We start from the raw sequence: 27,753 nt of genomic DNA on the forward strand, positions 1-27,753 counted from the left end.
ACTGCCAAATATATATGAATCTATCGAATAATATGACACAGTTTTCAGTTGTGACTTGTGGAGGGACAACACTATCTTGACGCATTTCACAGGTATGCTTCCTCTGAAGTGTGGTGTTCCAAAAAAGATGCTGAAAAAACTTTGTAGACAGAATCCTTTCCTTTTGCGACATGTGAGCGATAGAAGTAGTCAAGACCCAGAGAGGACAGACAGCAAAGACTTGTGGTTGATAAAAGCACATTAAACATCAGAGTGGTTGATGCTCTTTTATCATATGCGCTAGGAGTTGGTGATCCCCTGCCTCTTTGTCGGCTTTCTCAGGTCCTCAGTCGGCTTTTTGTCTGCTTTTTTTGTCAGCTTCTTTGTCGGCTCCTCACTACATCTATCACTCACATATCGCAAAAGAGGTTTAGCCCATTCCTGTATACAACAATTTCAGTTTATGTACATTTTGGGGGATTGTTGAAAATATCAGCTTCACAGGCCAGTTTTTCAACACTCAACTGTCAGAAATTGTATTGGCTATTCTAAAACATGAAGTATTTCATTTTTTATTTACTAATACTGATTTACTAATAAAAGTGGTATCAGTTGGTCTTTCAAAGCACTCCCTGTCTAAACCATTAATGCCATCCTACAACATTAACCACTTTCAGACCGGACCATTTTGCTGGCTTAAGACCAGACTACTTTTTGCGATTCAGCACTGCGTCGCTTCAACTCACAATTGCGTGGTTGTGCGACGTGGCTCCCAAACAAAACTGACGTCCTTTTTTTCCCACAAATAGAGCCTCCTTTTGGTGGTATTTGATCACCCCTGCGGGTTTTATTTTTGCACTATAAACAAAAATGGAGTGACAATTTTGAAAAAAAAAAGAAAAACGCATTATTTTTTACTTTTTGCTATAATAAATATCCCCCAAAAATATATATATATATAAAAAAAAAATTTCCCTCACTTTAGGCGGATACGTATTCTTCTACATATTTTTGGTAAAAAAAAAACGCAATAAGCGATTGATTGGTTTGCGCAAAATTTATAGCATTTACAAAATAGGGGATAGTTTTATGGCATTTTTATAAATATATATATTTTTTTACTAGTAATGGCGGCGATCGGCAATTTTTATTGTGACTGTGACATTATGGCAGACACATCGGACATTTTTGACACATTTTTGGGATATTGTCATTTATACAGCAATCAGTGCTATACAGATGCACCGATTCTTGTGAATATTACACTGGCAGTGAAGGGGTTAACCAGGGGTGGCAGTGTAGGGGTTAAGTGTGTCCTAGGGGAGTGTTACTAACTGTGGGGGGCATGGCTGTGTGTTAGTGAACACTGATCTCTGCTCCAATCACATGGAGCAGAGATCAGTGTCACTTGTTGCTAGGCAGAATGGGGAGATGCTGTTTACATCGGCATCTCCCCGTTCAGCCTCCCCGTGAGACGATCGCGGGTACCCCCGCGCCGATCGAGTCCGCGGGACCCACGACCAGATTCACGGGGGACCCGACCGGCACACGTGCTCTCGCTGGCAGCACGCACAAGATGGCAGGGCGGCAAATACAAGTGGACGTACCTGTACGCCAATTTGCCTGCCCGTGCCATTCTGCCAACGTGCATTGGCATGCGCAAGTCAGGAAGTGGTTAAACCTCTCCACTATGATTTGCACTTGGGATGAGGTTTTAGTATTGGTGGGCGTTTTTTCTTTGGAGCACTAAAGTAACCAGAAAGTGCTGAATGATAGGGTGGTTATTAAATTATATTTTAGACTGCAGAAATCTTCAAAATTTATATTTGGTTATTATCCACTTACAGACCGGAAGATTTGGCTGCTTAATGACCAGGCCTTTTTTTTGTGGTACGACGCTTTAACTGACAACTGCGCGGTCGTGCAACGCTGTACCCAAACAAAATTGACGTCCTTTTTTTCTCACAAATAGAGCTTTCTTTTGGTGGTATTTGATCACCTCTACGGTTTTTACTTTTTGCATTATAAACAAAAAAAAGAGTGACAATTTTGAGGAAAAAAAAAAACACAATATTTTTTACTTTTTTTACTATAATAAATATCCCAAAAAATGTTTATAAAAAACAAATTTCTTCCTCAGTTTAGGCCAATATATATTCAACATAATTTTGGTAAAAAAAAAAATTGCAATAAGCGTATATTGATTGGATTGCACAAAAGTTATAGCATCTGCAAACTATGGGAACGATTTAAGGCATTTTTATGGCATTATTTTTTATTTTTTTTACTAGTAATGGCAATCTGCGATTTTTAGCAGTATTGAGACATTGCGGCAGAGAGATTGGACACTTTTTTTGGAACCAGTGACATTTCTACAGCGATCACTGCTATAAAAATGCACAGATTACTGTGTAAGTGTCACTGGCAGGGAAAGGACTACCACTAGGTGGGAGATGAAGGGGTTAAATGTGTGTTCCCTAGCTGTGTTCTAACTGTGAGGGGATAGGACTGACTAGAGGAAGAGACACATCGTTGTTCCTACTTAGTAGGACTAAACAATGTCGCTTCTCTCCTGACAGAACAGGGATTTGTGTGCTCACACACAAACCTGTTCCTGCTCTCGTGCACACAATCATGCCCGTCAGCCACGTGCATCGGGTTACCCGCTGTGCAGCGTGCGCCTACCGCCCTTAAAAGGTACAGACATACTCATACAGCGATTTGTGGGAACAAAACACTTTTGTTGCATATCGGTGTGAGCCAGTTGGCAAGTGGTTAAAATGAAGTAGTGACCTAATAGCATACATGGTACTCTTAAGTCTGTTGATATGAAAATACTTACAAATACTTAATGTTCTCCTATGTGTTACAAAAAAAACCCCACTTTATTAATTTATAGAAGAGAAGTGGAAGCCTCTTTTAAAGGACAATAAAATACCCTCTCTACTATTAATACAGTTACCATAAGAAAATGTTGTTAAATGTACCTAGGATAGTAAACACAGCACCTAGCAAAATGAATACATAAAGTACTGCTGCCTCATAAATAGTTGCATAATCCCACTTTCAAAATAGAGTTTAAGAATATCTTACCTTGCTTAAGATACCCATTAAATTGGGTACCATTGCCTGAACACGATAACATGCAACATGCTCAAACACCTTGATGACGTTTTCTACTGAAGGCTGAAATTAAAAAGATTTTCAGTCTTACAAAAATATGTCAAGACCCAAATTAACTTTCTACTTTTTATTACTCTTACAGAATATAATAATTGAAGTATTTTAAAGTCCAAAAACATTTGGTTTATTCAGCTAAAAATAGAATTATATTCTAAAAAAATTATATTCTCAATGAATTTGGCATATGCATCAGCTCTGTTTATCTAAATTTTTTTTCATTTTACTTCCAATTCTTTATTTAAAGTGGTCAAAAAAAAGTGAATGTCTGGCACTCATCACACAGGGGAAATAAAAAATAAAAACTATAGTCAAAGTGAAATAAAAAGACCAGAGCAGAAAAACTGCTCCTGAGAGTTGCTGTGTAGCAGCTTGCTGGAAACAGGTAGGCCCCTTTCACACAGGCTTTTTGATCAGATTCGCCTGTCAGTTTTTCGGATGCTCCATTCAGCCCTATGGAGCAGCGGACCTCAGCAGTGACATGTCCGCTATCCTATCCCATCTGTGAAAAACAAATGGAAGGAAACCCTATTTTCCATCCGTCCGGCGGATCGGATGAAAACGGACAGGCAGTTCCCATAGAGTAAAGCAGGGCTCTGACAGGTCCGTCTCTGCGCAGCCGAGTCTTGGCACCTGTCATCCGCCTGCTTAGTGGATCGATCCCCCACTATGCAAAGTGGAGTCCGCCGGGCAGAAAGCCTGTGTGAATAAGCCCTAGCTATTCATATCTACAAATACAGAAACAAAATACAATCGATAGCTATAAAAATGGCAGCTTGTTAAGCACTTGCCGACCGCCGCATGTACATATATACGTCGACACAATGGCACGGACAGGCAAATGGGTGAAGAGGTATGTCCCTTTAAATTTGCCGCCATGTCATCACGTACACCCCACAAGCTCCGTGAGTGTGATCGTGGGTCCCATGAACTAAATGTCCGCGGGGATACCCGCGATTGTTTAACGGAGAGGAAGAACGGGGAAATGCTGATGTAAACAAGCATTTCCCCATTCTGCCTAGTGACACTGATCACAGCTCCCTGTAATCGGGAGCGGTGATCAATGTCGTGTCACACATAGCCCCTCCCACCCACATTTAGAATCACTCCCTAGGACAAACTTAACTCCTACAGTGTCACTTAGAGTTAACCCCTTCACTGCCAGTCAAAATGAAAGTAATCAATGCATTTTTAATCACACCGATCGCTGTATAAATGTGAATGGTCCGAAAATAGCGACAAAGGTGTCCATCAGTCCGACATGATGTTGCAGTCACGATAAAAATAAAAAAAAATAATAAAAAAATAAAAATCGATGATCGCTGCCATTACTAGTAAAAAAAAAAATTATGAAAATGCCATAAAACGATCCTCTATTTTGTAGACGCTATAACTTTTGCGCAGACCAATCAATATACCAAAAATATGTTGAAGAATACGTATCGGCCTAAACTGAGGAAAATTGTTTTTTCTTATATATATTTTGGGGATATTTATTATAGCAAAAAGTAAAAAATGTGTTTTTTTCAAAATTGTCGCTACTTTTTTGTTTATAGCGCAAAAAAAACAAAACAAAAAAAACGCAGAGGTGATCAAATACCACCAAAAGAAAGCTCTATTTGTGGGGAAAGAAGGACATCAATTTTGCTTGGGAGCACCGTCGCAGATTGCTCAATTGTCAGTTAAAACGATGGCATGCCGAATCGCAAAAAATAGGATTTTTGTATTCACTGTAAAATCCTTATCTCTGAAGATCATTGAAGGACACAGCACCTTTAATCTTGTCCTGAGATTATATCGCCACCTTCAGGAGAGGACTAGGCAGAACATGTAAAAACAGCAAAACTGCACAGTACCACCCAGGGGGGCGGTCCTACTGGCTATAACACCTCACTCTGCTTCCAGCAGCTCAGTTCGTCAAAAAGCAGTACAAACATAAATAGGAGGGGTGGGTGCTGTGTCTGTTAATGAACTTCAGAGAAAAGGATTTTACTGTGAGTACTGTTATGTCCCTTGGGGACGAGGGAAAGGGACAGGGAGAGAAGAGAGGGAGAGACCCCCTAGTTAACCTCCCTGGGAATGCCCAACTGCTCCACCCTGCCGAGACAAGTGGAAACATACTTACCCATCCTGCAGGGACTGCTGGATGCATTCCACGGACAGACTAATCACCCAAGAAGTACGGGTGGCTGTCAGCCACGGCACACTGACACGGACAGCAGTAGCCCGGTTATATGTGTGCCCCAGAGCATATAGCTCGCCGGCCGCCCCTTGATCAGATGGGGCATGTTGTGGCCGACCCAGCACGTAACTAAGGTCTGCACACACTCGATGGCCAAGCTGGGGAGACTACCAGAATCTATATTATCCAGTCTGTCTCCCAGCCCGGCTGTTGAATGCAGATCACAGGAATCAAAAAGCCCAAAAAAGAAAAAAATCCCAGGACCAATGGCCCCACAGGGAGGCAGGTCCTTCTCCTACAATAGGCAGAAAAAAACTGAGCTACTGGAAGCAGAGTAAGAGGTTATTGCGAGTAGGTACTGTGCAGTTTTGCTGTTTTTACGATTAAAGGTGCTGTGTCCGTCAATGAACGAAAGAGAAAGTGCTCTGGTCTTTGGCCAGCCAAATGGTCCGGGGCTTAAGTGGTTAAAGGATTCATCTGTAGGCTGTGGGCAAATTCTAATTAGTGGTAAGCTGACTACATACTGAGTTAGGCTGCCTGCTCCGTCAGGCTGGGAACCCTGAAGCTGTGAACAGAAGAGAGGGGTGCCAAGTCGACCATAGGGTACCAAGCAAGTTTATTGTAGAGATCAAAAAAATTTAAAAGAAGCACTTACAAACAAAAATAGATAAAAACGTCTCTTCTGGACATCTCTGGAGATGGAAGACCAGAGTGTAGCTCCCTCTGTAGCTGCTACACCAGAGCCGCTGCAGCCAGGCACTATAGAGGGGAATATCCGCTGCTTTGGGACTTGGACACTGCCGGATGATGTGCTTACAATGGCAGGAGAAGTGTAGTCACAAAGGCTGTCAGGAAATGCACATTCGGAGGCTAGGACCAGCCTCCTCCCTCAGACTCCCGAGAGATATGGAATCAGCAGGAAAGGGAACTGGAGTATACCTGTGGGGATAACTGGTGAATATGGGTCCTAAAATCAGTGCAAAAAAACTCTGCTTTGAGTGGAGAGGATCCAGCCATACCTGACAAAGAGGACCCCCTGGAAAGTACAGGCTACAAGAGCAGAAGATAACATGACTCCAGGCTGCAGACTTTGGCATCAGTAGGCGCACTCTAAGTCATTGACAGAACTGTCAACACAATGTGAGCTGGGGCACCCCGGTACAGTGACCTTTGTTCATCTTTCACCCCCTTCCCCCATCTCTAGAATAAGATATGTTGTGCCCATGTAGCAGTAGGGAAACGTATAGGCTCAGTCACTCAAACACCCGCACAGCTAGTAGCAGGCGTGGGTCAGATAAGAGGTGACCAGACTCACTGCACATAGGCAGCAGTAAGGCAACAGGTGATTATTTTCAAACATAAACAGCAGTGGGGAGACATTTATTCGACACTGTATGTTGCAAAAGAGCACAGTGTGTGAGCAATACCAGGAGATGTTGTCAGTGCTCAGCCCGACAGCATTATCCCATTCTTTAGTAAAGCAGCTGGAACAGGGAATGAGCCAACGGCGAAAGACATGTGGTGAGCTAGAAACTGAGGTAGCTCCCAGTGCTCGCCCAATCAGCCTATTTACTGAATTTTCAGAAAGAGGGTAAGTGCTGAGACAATGCCAATACCTCTGGATGTAGCGACACAACTTTGACAAAAACCAAGGCGCTGGAAAACAACACACACAGAACACAAAGTCCGAAGGTCACTTCCAGACTATTACCGCATATCCAATCCAGCAGGATCTGAATTTCATATGCCAAAAGCTAGGCTGAGGAAGACCAAAAAGCTGCAATTAAAGAGTTAAGGGATCCTCCACAGCCCAACAGGCTGCCATCCATCTTGAATAGGTTTTGAAAGATTGAATGGAATTCCCCACAGCTACAACAGGATTCTTGAGCCAATAATCCAAAGGGGCGTCAGTATATAGGTAGGACCAAGCGAGCCATGCAGGTTCGTTTGGGAGAACACATTACGAACATTAAGAATGGATACAAATTCCATTCTGTATCCAAACATTACGATTTACATCATGGTCGTAATCCAGAAAACACTTTATTTTTAGGAATAGACAAGTTCAATGCACATTGGAGGGGCAGCTCCCTGGTGCGGGACTTGTCGAGACTAGAAATGATGTGGATACATAAAACACGGTGTTATACAACTTATGGTCTTAATGTGGATGTTGACGTGAATGCCTTTATAGATAATGGTTAGGCCTTTATACTGTGAACCATTTGCGAGTTCCTGGTTTAGATCCAACAGTTTTGACTTGATTTTACATTTTAATAACTCCTAAGTGTTGTCAACGGAAATAATTTAAAAGTCCCCTGGTAATATATTCCTCTAACCGACATCATCTTTCTTAATATGGAGATGTGAGCAGTATATCTAGATATAACATAGGGGAGTGTGCACACTGAGTATGATTCATGTGTGCACATTCTAGTTATGTAAGGGGAGATGCCTTATGAATGGATCCCCAATGTGGAGCACATGTTCTAACTAATAAGATAACGGTATATTGGTCGGGCCTAGTTGATGGTTTGGCCATTTATGACAACTTCTGAGGGTGCCCACTCTCATGGTGGGTGTTGTGGTGCATCTGAGGGTCCTTCTATTTTACAATATTTACATTGATTGGAATGGACCCTGGGGGTGTTGTAAAAGTTAATTGTACTTTTATGGGTGTGCCCCGTGATTAAGGTGGGGGGCGCTAATCCATAGTTTTTAATTTATTTCATTATATTTTATTTCATTAATATTTTTGATTTTAGATTTTTAATTTTTTTTTAAATTCGGTTATGGGCCGTATCCCATGACTACACTAGGGGGTTGACCCATGGCCTTTAATTGAACAATGTAACTTTTTTTTGATCGGGGATAATGAATTTCCCGTTGAGTTTTTGGATTTCTGCTATATGTGGATTTATTCTGTATGAGTCGCATATTGCAGAAATATACCTTTAAGTAATTTTTATAAGGAAAGATAGAATGTTTTAAAATGTTTTGAAAATAAGAATGTTTTTATATTTCTAAATATAATTTTTATAATTTTCATATACGTTTTGACCTTTACTTTTAAAGAGGTACATAAATGGTGCAGTGGTTACGGGTCCCTATATGATTAACTGCATATACTTACTTTATATGATGGATCAGAGAGGGACGCCCCTATCCGAGGTACATACTCCTAGTGGAGCTATTAATGTTTATGGTAGTGTTTGCATAAGTGAACCTATTATTAATATAAGAAATGGTTCCCTCTCCCTTTTGAATTAGTTTATAGTATATGACTAATGGTAAGGGCAAGTTATCACTATTGCCCCATTCTAAAATGGCGGATTAGGAGCGGTAACCAGGAGCTCGAAAGTGGGTGGTTACAATTTCGGTCAGTGTACACTTAAGGCGGTGGATCAGCGCGCCGCCCGTACCCCAGGAAGAAGTCAGCTTTTAATGAAACGACGTAGGGTTGAGCGGCGTGCTGACGTCACCGCCATTCCCCGTTGGTCTATGAAGGACGGGCAGTGTAAGTGAGAGAGAGCCGGCCGGCTCGTTACTATATAGACACGCATCTATGCGGCTGAAATTGTGAGTTTGAAATCTTCGTTTTATTGTGTTTAAATAAAAGTTTTATATGGAGTTACGCTATGGGAGCCTGTTTTATCTCATTAAATGATTGTGGTGAAACGGGAGACGCTCCGAGGAGGGGATACACGAGCTGGAGATATCAGCAGTGTCCTTTAAAGAAACCGGATTGATGGTTTTGTTTGCGAGCGCGTATGCTCTCCCTAAAAAGAGATCTTGTCAGCTGGTAAGCCTCACTGAATCTAGTGGTGGAGGAATTCCTTTCTCTGGGTGCACTTGCTACATACTTGGAGGGTGTTTTGTACAGAGTCACCTAAATGGACTGAAGCCTCATCTTCTTGTCTCTCTCCCCTCTTTTTTGGACTGTTCACGCTTTTACTTGTGGTTATAAAAAAAATTTTGCACACAGGATAAATTATGTTATAATGGTAATGATATCATTTTGCACTATATGATTTTTATCGCAGCTTTCTTTTTGAATAATCCAAGGAAGACCTGGTCCTTGGTGCCAAAGGATGCACAGGGTGCTAGGAGAGGGACTTAATTTGAGATACAGCTTGAAGAAAGGTTCTTACAAGTGAGAACAATGACAAAGAATGGAAAAGGTTGAGACCTGACCTTTAAAAGGTATTTAGATTTAATTTATGGCCAAGGTCTGTTTGTAGGAAGGCCAGAATGAGAGGTACACAGTAATCTCTGGGATTTAAATGAATGTTTTTTACATCAGGCAAAAAAATATTTCCAGGTAATATATCTTCCTGGGGAAGGGGGGGGGGAAGGGTTTTCTTGCATTTAGCAAGGTAGCAAAGACTCTGAAACCCCTCTATCCTTTAGCGATGCCTTTAAAGACAGAGACTGGAGTCATGTGATGTGGACCACTCAGAACAGTGAGTTTCTGTTCAAGAGATGATAGGATTTGCTTCCTTCAAAGCAGCTATACTCCTGGCTGCCCCCTTAATGGTTGATGTACTCTTCTGTTGTAGTACTGTCACTGGGTGTCCATTCAAAAGGGGGAACCAGAGCTTCCGTACAAACCTATCTGCTCTGAGCTCCAAGATGTTGGTGGGGAGTTTGGCTTCCCTCAATGACCCCGTTTCCTTGGACTGTTAGAAATTTGAATACTCCTCCCAAGCCTGATGAACTTGTGTATGTTGTAATTACTTTCTATTGATAGGGAAGGAAGGACTTCCCCACTGTTATGGCTGGGGTGGTGATTCACAAAGATATTGAATTCCTTGGGTAGCTGAACAAGAGCAAGAGAAAGAGCCTGCTTTTTCCTAGTCGACAAGATGTTTTGTTGGAGAGTTCTTGAACAGAGTTGAGTGGATGGTACTGCTTTGATGGAGGCTACCATTAGGCCTAAAACTCTCATGGAGAATCTCAATATGGGATGTCTTTTTGATATCAATTCCAGAACAGGTGCTCCGAGTAAAGGAATCTTCTCTTCTGGGAGAAAGACTTTTGCTTGGGATGTATCCAGGACCAGACCCAAGTATTCCAGATAAAGGGAAGGCTAGAGAGCAGATGCACATTCTACCAGCTGAAGGTATGGAGCATTTGAATTATCATGTGGACATTTTGACAGCTGGAAGAAGGTTGTCTATAGCTTGTGACCTGGCTGTCTTGAATTCAGAGAAGGTACAAGCAGAGGTGCAAAGCCCTTTGTGAACACTCTAGGAGCAGAGGATACACCAAAGGGCAGTGTTACAAGCTGGAAGTGGCTGGCTGCCAACGTGAGGTTCAGAAAGGACTGATAATGTGTATAAATGAGAACATGCATGTACAGTGCCTTGCAAAAGTATTCGGCCCCCTTGAACTTTTCAACCTTTTGCCACATTTCAGGCTTCAAACAAAGATATAACATTTTTATTTTTTATGAAGAATCACCAACAAGTGGGACACAATTGTGAAGTGGAATGAAATCTATTGGATTTTTGAAACTTCTTTAACGAATAAAAAAATGAAAAGTGGGGCGTGCATATTCGGCCCCCTTGCGTTAATACTTTGTAGAGCCACCTTTGGCTGCGATTACAGCTGCAAGTCGCTTGGGGTATGTCTCTATCAGTTTTGCACATCGAGAGACTGAAATTCTTGCCCATTCTTCCTTGCAAAACAGCTCGAGCTCAGTGAGGTTGGATGGAGAGCATTTGTGAACAGTAGTTTTCAGCTCTTTCCACAGATTCTCAATTGGATTCAGGTCTGGACTTTGACTTGGCCATTCTAACACCTGGAAACGTTTATTTGTGAACCATTCCTTTGTAGATTTTGCTGTATGTTTGGGATCATTGTCTTGTTGGAAGATAAATCTCCGTCCCAGTTTCAGGTCTTTTGCAGACTCCAACAGGTTTTCATCCAGAATGGTCCTGTATTTGGCTGCATCCATCTTCCCCTCAATTTTAACCATCTTCCCTGTCCCTGCTGAAGAAAAGCAGGCCCAAACCATGATGCTGCCACCACCATGTTTGACAGTGGGGATGGTGTGTTGAGGGTGATGAGCTGTGTTGCTTTTACGCCAAACATATCGTTTTGCATAGTGGGCAAAAAGTTCGATTTTGGTTTCATATGACCAGAGCACCTTCTTCCACATGTTTGGTGTGTCTCCCAGGTGGCTTGTGGCAAACTTTAGACGAGACTTTATGGATATCTTTGAGAAATGGCTTTCTTCTTGCCACTCTTCCATAAAGGCTAGATTTGTGCAGTTTTCGACTGATTGTTGTCCTATGGACAGACTCTCCCACCTCAGCTCTAGTTCTCTGCAGTTCATCCATAGTGATCACGGGCCTCTTGGCTGCATCTCTGATCAGTCTTCTCCTTGTCTGAACTGAAAGTTTAGAGGGACGACCAGGTCTTGGTAGATTTGCAGTGGTCTGATACTCCTATTTCAAAATGATCGCTTGCACAGTGCTCCTTGGTATGTTTAAAGCTTGGGAAATCTTTTTTGTATCCAAAACCGGCTTTAAACTTCTCCACAACAGTATTACGGACCTGCCTGGTGTGTTCATTGGTCTTCATGATGCTCTCTCTGCTTTTTCAACAGAACCCTGAGACTATCACAGAGCAGGTGCATTTACACAGAGATTTGATTACACACAGGTGGATTCTATTTATCACCATCAGTCATTTAGGACCACATTGGATCTTTCTGAGATCCTCGCTGAACTTCTGGAGTGAGTTTGCTGCACTGAAAGTAAAGGGGCCGAATAATTTTGCACGCACCACTTTTCAGTTTTTTATTTACTAAAAAAGTTTAAAATATCCAATAGATTTCGTTCCACTTCACAATTGTGTCCCACTTGTTGGTGATTCTTCACAAAAAATTAAAATTTTATATCTTTATGTTTAAAGCCTGAAATGTGGCAAAAGGTTGAAAAGTTCAAGGGGGCCGAATACTTTTGCAAGGCACTGTAGACATCTTGGTTGCCATTGTCTTTGTCTCAGAAGCAATTACTGACCTTGCAGATTCCATGCAAAATTTTAAAATTTGAAGGAATTTGTTGAGGGATTTTAAATCCAGAATAGGACAAATATACCCCTGTTTGGCCTCTTGTGCCAATACTGGCGCAACAATTTGCAAATCTAAATGTCCTTGGACAGTCTTTGGTGGATTTGAAAGAACAGTGATGTGGTAACGTTTTGAATTCTATTTTGTACCCCTTTAAAACCAACTGAACCCACGGATTTGAGAAATCTGTGACCCAGAGAGGGGAAAACTGGTGCAGACGTCTCTCCACTCTTAGAGGTGGGAGCAACCCTTCACTGTAAAGAGAGGGCTTTGGGGGAGGATTTCTGACCTTGTTGGACCAAGCCTCGCCTGAAAGGAAGGGCTGAACTTAGGTTTAGAAGTTGAAGCCTGGTTAGAGCAGACAGATACTCGGCATTTAAAGTTAGAGTTAGCGTTTCCTGTGCGCCCCATCTGTGGCGTCTATGATGCATTGGTAAAGTGCCTAACTAAACAGACATTTTCCTTGGAAAAGTCATACAAGTTACTTCAGCTGTCCAATGTTTTTGCCAAGGGATTCTGTGCATGTGAATAGAGATTGGCACTATTCGGGAAATTTGTCTCATGACATGTTCTAGGGCATCCACACACAAGAGCAGAGCAGAAGGCAATTGCTGTAATTGTACATGACCCTGAATCATGTTGATTGTTGATTAACTTAGTCCAGTTAAGCTGCAGTCTGACTTGCTGAAACTACAGTGCGATCTGATTACAGGCCTGGGCCTGGAGGAATAGAGAGCCTTTAGGGCTTGACAAATTTGCTTGGAATCTAGGAGCCAGCTAAAAAAGTTAGGAGCCAGATTTTTTTTTGTTTTTTTAACGACAGACAAAGCTTTATTTTCAATATAAAAATGAACCAATCTTAAATTTACACAGAAAGACAACTAGAATGAATGTGACTGCCTTTATTTCCTGCCTTGCAGGGACACCAGACTGTCATATCCCTGCTAAGGGTCCAAACAATTCACCCTGAAAACTGACAGGCGAACCTGATCAGACAGCCCCTGTGAAAGGGGCCAAGCATGGAGATGACAAATAATAGATTTTAATTAACCACTTCCTTCCCGCAGTATGACTATATATGTCCTGTCTTTGAAGAGGAATACCGTTGTTATGGTAGCAGCTAACTACCATAACTCCGGTATCTTCTTCAAGAGCCGGCGGTTCCCTTTCAGATAAAAGTGTTCTCTGCGGCGGATTCGCCACAATATCACTTGTCGGCGGCAGGAGAGGGCAGAAGGCAGAGGTGATCCGGACCTGTCTCTGGCCTGCCATGGAGACGAGTGAGGGGAAGATGGCCCCGCGCCATCTCCAAGTCATTGCAGGGCAGACGCAAGGTCAAATCGTCGCTACCGCCCATAGCTCTTAAAGGGACATTTTATTTAATTTTATTCAAATGACAATTTGTTTTTATTATTGCATTTTTGTGTAAATATGAGATCTGAGGTATTTTTGACCCCAGATCTCATATTTAAGAGGACCTGTCATGCTTTTTTCTATTACAAGGGGTTTTTAGATTCCTTATAATAGGAATAAAAGTGAAATAAATAAGAAAAAAAAAATAGGATTTTATGTACTCACCGTAAAATCCTCTTCTCTGTAGTTCACCGACTGACACAGCTCCTTTCTTAGACCATTGGGTCGTTGCGCCACCTTCAGGAAAGGACTAGGCAGAACATGTTAACATGTTATACTAAAACTAGAACTTTCTAGTTCCGCCCAAGGGGTGAGATCTCTTAGGTAACAACCCCTCAGCCTGCTACTGAAGCCTCATTATGTCAACAAGCAGTATAACACAGATGAAAATAGGAGGGGAAGATGCTGTGTCAGTCGTGAACTACAGAGAACAGGATTTTACGGTGAGTACAAAAAATCCTATTTTCTCTTATGTTCACCAATTGACACAGCTCCTTTCTTAGACCATTGGGATGTCCCCAAGCAGTGCCAAAATGAGGGGTAGGAAAACAGCACAAAAACTTCACCCATAATGGCATGTGGGAACTAGTATAAAAACTTTACACACAAAAACAACAGTGTGTGGGAAAAACCAAGAGCTTTTTTTTTTTTGTGGGTAAAAAAAAAAAAAAAAAAAGCAAACATAGTGCGCCTCATCTGGGAGTCACTACCTCCAGACCGCCTCAGAACTGCGGTAACAAATGCAAGAGTGCATTTACTTTGTTTTTACCAAAAACTAGGAAAAAAAATGTAAGTGCATTGCAATTACACAGCCACCTGCAAAGCTTTGCGGCCAAAACAGGCATCATCGATGCACCAACATCTACCTTGAGGAATTTTATAAAAGTGTGGACAGACGACCAAGTCGCCACTTTACACAATTGAGCGACAGACGCTTAATGTCGGAAGGCCCAAGACATTCCAATTGTCCTGGTGGAATGGACCGTGACCGGAAAAGGAAGCACCAGCCCCTTTAAGGCATATGCCTGTACCGCAATCTGTCTGATCCACCTGGAAATGGTGGCCGACGACCGCCATGCCTTTTTTTCGGACCAGCCAACGAAACAAACAAGGAGTCTGACTTCCAAGAGAGAGCCATACCAGACAAATACACCGTCAGAGCCCGAACCATGTCCAGGGAACAGAGGGCCATCTCCTTAGGATGTGTCAATTTAGGACACAGAGGTGGTAACACAATGTCTTCATTGATGTGGAACGCCGAAACCACCTTCGGCAGAAAAGAAGGTTGCGAACACAACACCACCTTATTCTAATAGATAACCAGATAGGGAAACTTGCAAGACAAGGTCGCCAGTTCCAAAACCCTCCTGGCCGGAGTAACGGCCACTAGAAAGACCACTTTCTGGAAAGAGTCAACAAGGGAATTTCCAGGACCATCCTGGCTGATTTAACGGCCACTATGAAGACCACTGTCTGAAAAAGAGTCAACTGACATTTTCAATGGCTATTTCTGAAACGCCGTTAACACCAGGATCAGATCCACAGGATAACGGTGGATGCACCGGAGGGACTACATGTCGGACCCCTTGAACAAAAGTGCTCACTCGAGAGTGAGACGCCAGGAGTCGCTGTAAAAAAAACAACCTAGGCTGACATTTGTCCCTTAATGGTGCTTAAACCAACTTCTGGTCTACTCGCTGTAGAAACAGCAGGATCCTGGAAACTGAATAGTGCATGGATGTCATACTGTCTCCTTACACATAGAGATGTATGCCTTCCAGGCACGACGGTCTATCTTCCAAGAAGAATTCCGTGCTCTCAACCTAGTTGAGATCACCAAGTCCGATAGGTCTCGGTACCTTAGCACCTGGTTCAAAGCAGCCATACCGATAAACCCAGCTATGGTAAAAACCAAGATGGAGAAGCAGACCTTGACACAGAAGCTCCTGTCTCAAAGTCTGCTGTGATCACAGTCCAATGTAAAGGTAGAAATTACTTCCCAGACCGAAGTACCTGGGACCTCAGCCACCAGAGCAGGGGGTCCCTGACTGACTGGCTCACCTGAATCTGCTGATCCAGGGGTAACGGAGATATGTCCCATTGTGTTAATATCTCCTTCTGCGAGACTCTGGTGGAACGTGGGCGTGCAGTACAGTCTCAAAGCAGGTCACCATGAGGCCCAGAACTCGCATGCAGAAACGCAGTGATTACCACCTGTGGATCAGCGATAGCTTTACTGCGGCTCTGAGAGTCTGCAGTTGTCTGAAGGGAGAAACTCTCGCTTCCATGGAGTCCAGCGATAAGCCTAGGCTCTCCGGCACTGAATCTGTGAAAACACTGACCTTTTAGGTTCAACAGTCACCCAATAGCTGCAGGGTTACATGGTGATCGCCACATCCTCCTTAAATTCTGAGGCACAAAATGCTCTCAGAAGGAGCTCGTCCTAGTAGCTCACGATTGCGATCCCGCGTTGTCTAAACAACGCCCAAATTTAAGTCAATACCTTGGTAAGGACTTGGGGTGCTGAAGTCAAACAAAAAAAGGGGGAGCTACAAACTGGTAGTAGGCTTCCCCGACTGCATTTTGCAGAACCCCTTGATGCCAGAAGCATATGGGTATGTGTGGGAATGCACGTGGATGTCCAGAGACGCCAGGGAGTCCCCCTGATGGAGTGCAGCGACAACTGGGTGAACCGATTTCACACTGAGCCTTTCTACATAAGGCAATTGAGGCTCCTTAGGTCCAACGTTGGACGTACCCCTTCCTTCTTTGGGGACTACAAACTGATTGGAGTAGAACCCCTGGCAACTTTCCGACACCGGAACAGACGCTATCACCCTGACGTTTAGCAGGTCCCATACTACCCCCATGGGGCCTCCCAGCGAGCCAGGAGCAAGGGTGTGCTGGGAGGGAAGATCTGTTATTGGCCAAGAGAGAAACTATCTTGCAGCCAAGGAAATCAGTTAGCAGACCCATTGGCCAGGTAGCTGAGAGGTCCACCGGGTTGCAACTCCCAAAGGCGACCTCCCCACCCATATGACGGGTGGGGGCAAACCTTCATGTGGAAACACGTCCTCGCAGGCATGCCAGCCTTGTGGATTCAGGGACGTTTCCATCATCAAGGTTCGTCCTGCTGGACTTGGAGCATTTTGCCGAAGTCCCGGACTGACGTAAAAACCTCTTTTGAACGGAAAAGGAGAGCCCTTGCCAGCGCCGTGACTCCTCAGTCTTCTTGGTCTGTGGGAGCTAGGTACACTTTCCATCTGCCACATTCTTAATGTCATCCAACGAGGCTCTCAAGAGCTGCTCATCAAGGAAGGGTAAATCTGTCAAGGTCTTTTCCTAAAATGTCTGGTCCGCCGACCAGACTTTCAGCCAAATCAGGCACCTCAGCACCACTGCTGACACTGAAACTCTGGATAACAGAGGACACGTATCCAGAGCCACCTTACTCCACGCAGACGGGAGTAACCTGCTGCTTCTCCATTTTGTGGTGCAAAATATTGCCCATTCAGCAAGTGTCTGTGACACAAGTGCTGTGGTCAGTACTGGCCGCATTGCTGACCCCCCAACCGTAAAATAAGGAACGGGCCACTGCCTCGGTCCCTGCTCGTGGGGTCTTAAACATAGGAACCCCTTCTACCGGGATCGTGGTTACTTGTTTAACCTGGATACTAGGGGTCCACGACCGGAGGAGCCGACTCTTATAAGGAAGGCTCTCCTCGGGGGGAACGTACCGCCATGCGTTTTGGGACCTAAAAAGGTCTGTTGCGATCGCCCCTATTCCTGTAAATGAACTTATCTAAATAAGTCAGATACGGAAACACCTTAGGTGTACGGGTTGGCTTACGGGACCCAAAAGGGGCCGCTACATCAGCAGAGGGATGTGCTGGCTCCTGAATTTCCAGGGTATCGGGCACAGCTGTGATAAGTGCACCAACTAGCGTTTTGTCAAGCACGGACCCGGACGGGGACTCGTCCACACTGTCCGATTGGTCCTGGTCAGCATCATCTGAAAGACATAACAGGGGTCACCAGCCTCAGCAGGGCCCGAGTCTGCGTCAGAGCTCTGCCCAGAGGACGGATGCAGGAGCCGTTTTTTACCAGCTTGCACCCACGCACCATCTCCATCTTGGCAACGCATGATTAAGGACCGTCACAAAGCGTCCAGAGGCACTGCACTGTCTGCAGGCGAATGGTTGCAATTGTCCGGATTTCGGGGGAAGAAACACCAGTTTCTGAAGCCATGCTGACTTTATCCTGTGTGACACCTGTTGGGGACTTAGGACAGGGATGGTCCCACCCTCCTAACTAATGCTGGCTGAGGGGCTCCTCCCGCAGGACTCACCACCCTGACCGAGTTCTGCACCGTCCAGCTCTCTGCCTGTGTCAGCTCTCGGATGCATAAGAGACCAAACTGCGCTGTGCTAAGCTGTTTTGAATAGCGCTGAAGCTGAAAAACTTGTTCTGGCTTCAAGAAAATGGCTGCCGAGCCTCCAGTATAAAGGACATAATCACAGGGAAAATGGTCACCGGGCTACAGGAAAATGGAGACAGAGCATGCTGCTCCCTGGTCAAACCAAAAATGGCAGCCGAGCACTGTATGCCATGAGGGACAGTGAAAAAGCAGGCAGAGAAATGGTGAAACAGCGCTACAGCGATCAATAGACACAGCCTCCAGACACCTCAGGGGAGAGACCTACTGCTGGGCACAGCTATCCAGCGCAGTCCCCCCCAGGTGAGAGAACCCCCGGAGAGAGCCCCTGTCTATAGCGCACACACCGCTCAGCAGCCCAAGCAGCATCCCTCACAGGGAAGGGGGGAGGGAAGATGGGGACAGGGAGAGAAGAGAGAGAGGTGAGGGACCCCCCGAATCGACCTCCCAGGGAATGGCCAACTGCTCAGCCCCACAGAGGCAGGGAGAGCTGTACTTACCAGTCCTAAAGAGCTGGGAGACATTCCATCACAGACCCACTCTAAGATCAGTATGGGGTGGCTGCTGGCTTTACGCCCACCGGCCGCACCTGGAGCTGGAGCATGTCATGGCCGACCCAGCACAGAGCTCTGGTCTGCACACGCTCGCTGGCCAGGCTGGAGACAACAAGGATAAGAGTATCCAGCCTGTCACCCAGCCGGCTGTTGATAGCAGATCATAGGATCTTTAATCTTGCGCAAAAAGCAAAACTTCTGTAGAAAAATCCACGGGCCAATGGGCCAGCAGGGTTCCTAGGTCCTTCTGCTTCACTAGGCAGAAAAAAACTGAGGCTGCAGTAGCAGGCTGAGGGATTGTTACCTAAGGGACCGCCCCTTGGGCGGAACTAGAAAGTTCTAGTTTTATTATAACATGTTCTGCCTAGTCCTCTCCTGAAGGTGGTATAACAACCCAATGGTCTAAGAAAGGAGCTGTGTCAGTCGGTGAACGTAAGAGAATTTTTTTTAAACATGCCCCGTCCTGCCGAGTTTGCATGCAGAAGCGAACGCATACCTGAGTAGCGCCCGCATATGAAATCTGTGTTCAAACCATGCATGTGAGGTATCGCCGCGATTGGTAGAGCGAAAGAAATAATTCCAGCCCTAGACCTCCTCTGTAACTCAAAACATGGAACCTGTAGAATTTTTTAAACAACGCCTATGGAGATTTTAAAGGGTAAAAGTTTGTTGCCATTCCACGAGCGGACGCAATTTTAAAGCGTGACATGTTGGGTATCAATTTACTCGGCGTAACATTATCTTTCACAATATAAAATAAAAAAAATAGGCCTACTGTTCTATTTTTTCCCAAAAAAAGTGCGCTTGTAAGTCCGCTGCGCAAATGCAGTGTGACAAAGTATTGCAATGACTGCCATTTTATTCTCTAGGGTGTTAGAATAATTTTTTTTATATATATAATGTTAAATAAAGGGAAGGAGATGGGTGGGAAGTGAAAACAGGCAGGGGAAGCTCCATTAGCATTGCTGGTTGTCTTGTCATACCAATGGGCACAAGAGGGTGCCAGATTTCAGAAGGAAGCATAGGACTGCAGAAGGCTGCAAAATTGTGGCCTCAATTACTGGCCAACGCGGCCCAACACAATTGCGCAGGGTCAGGGGGGAGTGCGCACGGAGACAGGATACCCCAGCCGTGCTATTCCAAGTCGCCAATTCTAGTCGCAAATGCAACCTGGTGCCTGGAGTTTGTCGAGCCCTGCTTTAAGGGCATCTCAAATTTTCAATCTGCAGAATCTTTGAAAGAAAGAACATCTTTAATAGGAACACTAAGAGGTTTGTTTAAGACAAAATCAGTCCACTTTTTAAAATCTGTTCTGGAACACAGAATGATTTGCAGCATTTTACATACCTCTTTGTACCAAAAGGAGCATGGTGAGATGGAAGAGATTCAGGTTGCTTCATGCCAAGGCGGACAGACAATGAGCTTTTCAACATTAGAAAGCATGTTGCGGGAAGCTCCCTCTTCAATACAGTGACAACCTGTGGAAAAATTCTCAAATACTACCTCAATTACCCCCTTCATTCCCTTCTGTGTCTCCATTCTCTTTGCATTCTCCAGAATTAGTATATCGAGATCTGACTCCAGTTGAGAAACAGAAAAAGAGGCATAGCGTTTTGGGCCAGGGACAAAGATGGCAGTATTAAAGTGATTGTAAAGGCTTGCTTTTTTTTTTTTTAACAAACATGTTATACTTACCTCCTCTGTGCAGTTGGTTTTGCACTGAGCAGCCTAGATCCTCCTTTTCTTGGGTCCCTCTTTGCTGCTCCTAGCCCCTCCCTCCTTTCAGTGCCCCTAAGCCAGGAGCTTGTTACAGGTTGTCACCCAAGCCGAGTCAGTGCTCCGCGTATCCATTCAGACACGAAGCCCTGACGTGGTCCTGTCCCCTCTCTCCCCTTATTGCCTGACTGACTTTGATTGACAGCCACGGGAGCCAATAGCGCCACTGCTCTGTCTCAGCTAATCAGGAGGAGTGTACTGGATGGCTGAGGGTATCGTGGACATTGCTGGAGAGAGAAGGAGCTCAGGTAGGTAATTGGGGGGTGCTGAGGAGGCTGTTACACACAGGTGGTTAAAAAAACCTTCTGCCTTTACAACTCCTTTAAGCCTACAACCTTAGTCAAAAAGGCAGTTTGTTGCATGCCTGAAATAGAATTGAATGCTGACATCGGTGTTAAAGCCTCCAGTACAAGGGATGCATGGTCATTCTGAGGTGGAGTGCTGTGCAGCCCTTCAGCAGAGCCTGCAATTTTGCACTGACTGACTTTCCGGGAAGATGTTACCTACCTTATAAGGGCCCTAAATGGAAGTGGCGGTAAAGCATACAACCACTGGTGTGATGTAACATCTGGTCATCCACCTGAGTTTGATTGAATTTTAGTGCCAGTTTAAAAAAGTTTACGCTGTAAGTTAAGTCTAAGCCAAATGTAGCCCTGTTTTTACAGTAATGGTCGACATTGAACAGACTGCTATAAATCATATCCAAGACTGGCCATAGCTCAACCACATCCCAAGGAAATATGTACAATTGAAAAACAAAAAGGTTACCTCTAGAAATGTAACTTTCAAACAGGATGAGTGGCCAGAGGGGCAGAGTAAATAGTAAGTAAATTAGGCATGTAGTAAAATGATATGGTAATTGTCAGAGATACAGGGTGACACTGTCTTAGCTGTCCATGATGGTGGACTGTTAATAAAAGACCAGTCTTTGCCCGTCTTGGTGAGAGTACCTCAAAGGAGTCTTCAGGGACTGGGTTCCATAGCAATGGACCATGATCCTGGACCTGTATAACACTCTGTGGCTACTCACGCATTGCACCAAGTGCCAAGGCAAGCACCTATGAGGGATCCAGTGCCAAAAGTAAAATATATAAGCCGTCTCCATAGCACAGGGTCCGGGTACAGCTCCCAAGGCTTTACTGAAATTGCACTGATCCAGATACACCGTTTCTGTGCTGGCATTAGAAGACAGTCAGGGCTTCATTGAAAAATAATAAACTAGTTATGCAAAGGTTGATTTTAACTGCAAATGAGACAAGATCCATCACCTTCATACAGTAGAACACAATTAAATAGGGGGGTTATAGGGGAGGCACCCAGAGGGTGTATTCTCTAAAGCTTTGCCAGTGTCCAATCACCTGAAAGTACACACCTAAAACCCATGGTGTATGAATATTTTGCCTGTGTCCTGTACTCTAAAACTAAGATAAACACATTTGATGGGAGTTCCTTCCTGCTTTCATTGATGGCTGACAAGATACAACACTCACACACAAATACAAGATTGGCCAAATTTTCTAAGCAGCCAGTTTAATTACAAGTACATTTTTCACAGAGGTAAAATATCAGAGCATTTGGAGAACAGCCATATTAAAAGTGGAGGAAAAAAATAGGAATTTCGATTTGCTTGCACATATCATATCTTGGAGTACAGTACAGGACACAGACTTGATAATCATAGACCTTGGCTGGTACTTGAACATTGGCAAAGCTTCAGAGTAACAAATGGACACAGGGGAGGGTGTCCTGCGTCCTATACTCAAATATATTGAATTTACAAGTAAATATTCCTTTTATCCAAATTATAGTACAGGACACAGGCTTGATATTCATAGACCCTTGGACATACCCAAGCAATAGTAAACAACAAATGGACAAGGCCAAAACCCGTCCCTTAACAGCATTTAAGACCAAGTTCTGGTTAAGTCTCAATTGTAGGAAGGCCAGAAAAGAAGGCACAGAGTAATCTCTGGAATTGAAATGCCTGTGTTCATACCAGACGAAAAAGGAATCCTTCTAATCTGCACTGTGAGGGTACTTGAGAAGACTTTGGTTCATTTGGAAAAAGCAGTAAGGGGTATACAGCCCTGGGCAAACATTTTGAGAATGACAGAAATACTAATTTCCCAAAGTCTGCTGCCACAGCTTTTATGATGGCAATTTGAATATACTCCAGAATGTTATGAAGAGTGATCAGGTGAATTGCAATGAATTGTCCCTCTTTGCCATGAGAATTAACTTAATCCCAAAAAAAAAAATTCCACTGCATTTCAGCCTTGCCACCAAGGACCAGCTGACATAATTTCAGTGATTCTCTCATTAACACAGGTGTCAGTGTTGAGGACAACAAGGCTGGAAATTTCTCTCTAATGCTGATTGAGTTAGAATAACAGACTGGAAGCTTTAAAAGGAGGGTGGTGCTTGAAATCATTGTTCTTCCTCTGTTAACCATGGTTACCTGCAAGGAAACATGTGCAGTCATCATTGCTTTGCACAAAAGGGGATTCGTAGGCAAGGATATTGCTGCTTACTAAGATTGCACTTAAATCAACCATTTATCGAACCATCAAGAACTTCAAGGAGAGAGGTTCAATTGTTGTGAAGGCTTCAGAGCACCCAAGAAAGTCCAGCAAGCGCTAGGACTGTCTCATACAGTTCATTCAGCCACAGGATAGGGGCACCACCAGTGAAGAGCTTGCTCAGGAATTGCAGAAGGCAGGTGTGAGTGCATCTACACGCACAGCGAGGCGAAGAATTTTGGAGGATGGCCTGGTGTTACGAAGGTCAGCAAAGAAGTCACTTCTCTCCAGGAAAAACATCAGGGACAGACTGATATTCTGCAAAATGTACAGGGGATTGGACAATTGAGAACTGGGGTAAAGTAATTTTCTCTAATGAATAACCTTTCCAATTATTTGGGGCATCCAGAAAAAACCTTGTCTGGAGAAGAAAAGATGAGCCCTACCATCAGTCCTGTGTCATGCCAACAGTAAAACATCCTGAGGCCATTCATGTGTGGGGTCGCTCATCAGCCAAGGGAGTGTGCTTACTCACAATTTTGCCTAAGGCATTCTTAATAAGAATAAGTCACGAATAAGGAATGGTACAAAAACAACCTCCGAGAGCAACTTCTCACAATCACCCAAAAACAGTTTGGTGATGAACAATACCTTTCCAGCTTGATGAAGCACCTTGCCATAAGACAAAGGTGATAACCAAGTGGCTTGGGAAACAAAACATTGACATTTTGGGTCCATGGCCAGTAAACTTCCCAGACCTCACTCCCATTGAGAACTTGTTAATCCTCAAGAGGTGGGTGAACAAAAATAACCACACACATTCTGACAAACGGCAAGCATTGATTATGCAAGAATGTGCTGCCATCAGTCAGAATGTGCCCCAGAAGTTGATTGGCAGCATGCCAGGGCGAATTGCAGAGGTCTAAAAAAAAAAGAAAAAAAAGAAAAAAAAGAAAGGTCAACACTGCAAATATTGACTCTTTGCAAAAACGTAATGTAATTGTGAATAAAAGCCTTTGACACTTATGACATGCTTGTAATAATACTTCAGTATGCCATAGTAACAGCTAAAAAAAATATCTAAAAACAATGAAGCAGCAGACTGTGAAAATTAATATCTGTGTCATTCTCAAAACTTTTGGCCAAGGGCTGTCGATTTGAATTGTACCATTATCTAGCCATTTGAAACCACAATTTTATTTTAGAGCAGAGTTCCACCCATCCGATCCCCCCCATGCCACATTTGGCACCTTTGGTGGACACGATCAACTGTGAAACCGAAGGGCTACACGGTTCGGCTGCAGTGCGGACATCACTAGACTCTAGGACAGGTAAGTATCCTGTTAAAAGTCAGCAGCTACAGTATGTGTAGCTGCTGACTTTTAAAGGGGTGGGCGGAACTCCTCTTTAACCACTTCCCACCCGGCCAATGCACATATACGGCCGGGTGGGAGCCGTCTACTTCTGAACGTCCTTCAGAAGGAGCGGGATCGCGCGCGCTTGTGTCACCCGGACACGGCGCATCTCGGATCGGCAGGAGGGCTCTCTGATTGGCCCTCCTGATCACATGATGGCCCTGTCCAATCACGGCCGTCATGTGATGTAAACAAATAGCCGGTTGCTAGGCAATCGGCTCCTCCTCTCCTCACACAGAAGTCATCGCTGAGGAGAGGAGAGCAGATTGCTGCAGCCAGCTGATGGTCAGTGAGTATGAGCTGTTTTTACAGCTTTTTACTCACTGATCACCAGTCTAGTGTAAACACACAACACACCACACAGTATAAAACACAATGTCCCCACATATGTCCCCAAAACACACATGTCCCCAAAAGATACATGTTCCCAAATAATAAAAACACATGTCCCTAATAATAAAAACATGTCCCCCACATACGTCCCACTAAAATCACATGTCCCAATGATTATCTGTATATATGTCCGTGATCACACAAACCAATTATTATACACTTAACGGAATTTTTTTTACCAAAAACATGTAGCAGAATACATTTTGGCTTAAATTTATGACAAAATTTGATTTTATTGGATTTATTTTAAAATGGAAAAAAGAAAATATAGTTTTTTTTCCAAATTTCCGCTTTTTTTGCGCTAATATCGCAAAAAAAAAAAAATGGAGTCGTGAATAAATACCACCAAAATAAAGCTCTATTTGTGCGAACAAAATGATAAAAATGTCATTTGGGTACAGTGTAGCATGACCGCGCAATTGTCACTGAAAGCGCTAGAGCGATGAAAGCTGAAAATTGGGCTGGGAAGGAAGGGGGCGAAAGTGTCCTGTATTGAAGTGGTTAAAGCTTGACACATCAGTGACCCGGAAAGAAGCAAATTGTATCAGACATTCCCACCCCTCCCTGGTGAAGAGGGTATCCTTTTAGTGGAAAAGGGGGTTGGAGGATAACTTGGTGGGCGTTGTGGGCCAAGTCTTAAGCCAAAAGGAAAGGCTTAACTTAGTTTTGATGTTGAAGCCTGGGTAGAGCATTGAGGTGCTCTGCATTTTAAGAAGGTAAGAGGCTCGCAGGAAGCTTTTTAACTTTCCACTGTAAAAGAACCATTTGTTCTCCTGTGATTGTTATTGCGGTCTGTGTCCCCCATTAGGGAGATTCACCTGTTTACCATTATCACTGAAAGTGAAAATAAAAGTAAAAGAAGCCTGTTTTTCGGCAGAACAAGCTATCTTGCAGTTACTGGGTTGAGACAAACCATTTACAGGCAACACTGACAGGGGTGCTAACAGTGATCAGCTTTTATTTGATAACCTTTAGCCTAAAAAAAAAAAAAAAAAGATTTTTTGTACTCACTGTAAAATCCTTTTCTCTGTAATTCACCGACTGACACAGCTTCTCTCTTTAGACCATTGGGTTGTTATGCCACCTTCAGGAGAAGACTAGGCATTACATGCTAACATGCGATAATAAAAGTAGAACTTTCTAGTTCCGCCCAAAGGGCGTTCCCTTAGGTAACAACCCCTCAGCATGCTACTGCAGCCTCAGTACGTCAACAAGCAGTATAACTTAAGGAAAAATATGAGGGGCGGGTGCTGTGTCAGTCGGTGAATTACAGAGAAAAGGATTTTACAGCGAGTACAAAAAATTATATTTTCTCTTATATTCACCGACTGACACAGCTTCTCTCTTTAGACCATTGGGACGTCCCCTAGCAGTGCCAAAACGAGGGGTGGGAAAACAGCATAAAACGTCATCCACCATGGCATGTGGGAGCTAGCACAAAATTTATCAAAAAAAATAAAAATAAATAAAAAAAATAAAAAAAATACAGTGTGTGGAAAAACCACCACAACAGGGTCCTCCTCAACAGAGAAGCACTACCCTCCACCCGAACCACAAACTGCAGTAATGAATGCAACAGTGCATTAGCTTAACGGTACTGCATTTTTACCCAAAAAAAATCAGGGAAAAAGTTGCATATACAATTGCAACTATACAGCCGCCTGCAAAACTTTGAGGCCGAAACGGGCATCACCCGATGCACTGACATCAACCTTGTAGAACTCTGTAAAAGTGTGGACAGATGACCAGGTCGCCGCTTTACACACTTGAGCGGCAGACGCTTGATGTCGGAAGGCCCAAGACGTTCCAATTGCCCTCGTGGAGTGGGTCATGACCGGAAAGGGGGACACCTGCCCCTTCAAGTCGTAGGCTTGTACTGCAATCTGTCTGATCCACCTGGAAATGGTGGCCGACGAGACCGCCATGCCTTACTTTGGACCAGCCACCAAAACAAACAGTGAGTCTGACTTCCAGAAGGGAGCCATGGCAGACAAATACACCTTCAGAGCCCAAACCACGTCCAAAGCATGAAGGGCCACCTCCGTAGGATGTGTCGGCTTAGGACACAGAGATGGTAACACAATGTCCTCATTGAGAGTACCTTCGGCAGAAAAGACGGTTGTGGACGCAACACCACCTTATCCTTGTGGATAACCAGATAGGGTGACTTACAGGACAAGGCCGTCAGTTCCGAAACCCTCCTGGCCAATGTGATGGCCACTAGAAAGACCACTTTCTGGGAAAGAGTCAACAGGGCAAACTCTCTGATATTTTCAAATGGTGGTTTGTGAAGTAGGCCTTCCAGGTACAAAGATATGTCTTCAGAGAAGAAGATTGCTGTGCACTCAACATAGTTGGGATCACCGAGTCCGACAGACCCCGGTTCCTCAACACCTGGCTCTCAATAGCTATGCAGTTAAAGCCAGCGTTGGTAAAGCAGGATGGAGAATCGGACCTTGAGACAGAAGGTCCTCTCGCAATGGCAGTCGCCAGGGAGCTTCTGCTACCAGGTGCACTAGGTCTGCGTACCAAGGACGTTGAGGCCAATCTGGAGCAACCAGCATTACTGGGATCCCCTGGGCTTCCACTCTGTGAAGCAGACGTGGTAACAGTTTCAGTGGAGGAAAGGCGTAGATCAGCTGGTACTGATCCTACGGAGCCACCAGTGCTTCCGACACGTCTGTCCCCGGATCTCTTGTCCTGGACATGAATCTCGGCACCTTCCGATTGAGACGGGAGGCCAGAAGATCCACGCCTGGTGTGCCCCACCACAGGCACAGTTGCCTGAACACCTCCGGTTGCAAAGCCCATTCTCCTGGGTCCAGCATC

General features: G+C 44.2%; 1 protein-coding gene across 1 annotated transcript in view; it reads right to left on the reverse strand.

Annotated features, from left to right (window-relative positions):
• Window positions 1–27,753, reverse strand: part of TOPAZ1 (testis and ovary specific TOPAZ 1) — a 594,775-nt gene that overhangs the window by 228,106 nt on the left and 338,916 nt on the right. Inside the window, exon 11 of the mRNA XM_077491472.1 lies at window positions 3,073–3,165. Within this exon, the coding sequence (XP_077347598.1) occupies window positions 3,073–3,165 (93 nt within the window). The remainder of the gene's footprint in view (window positions 1–3,072; window positions 3,166–27,753) is intronic.

Source organism: Lithobates pipiens, unplaced genomic scaffold (genome assembly GCF_037356315.1).
Source record: "Lithobates pipiens isolate NorthernLeopardFrog02 unplaced genomic scaffold, aLitPip1_a1.2 Scaffold_19, whole genome shotgun sequence".
Lineage (NCBI taxonomy): Eukaryota > Metazoa > Chordata > Amphibia > Anura > Ranidae > Lithobates > Lithobates pipiens.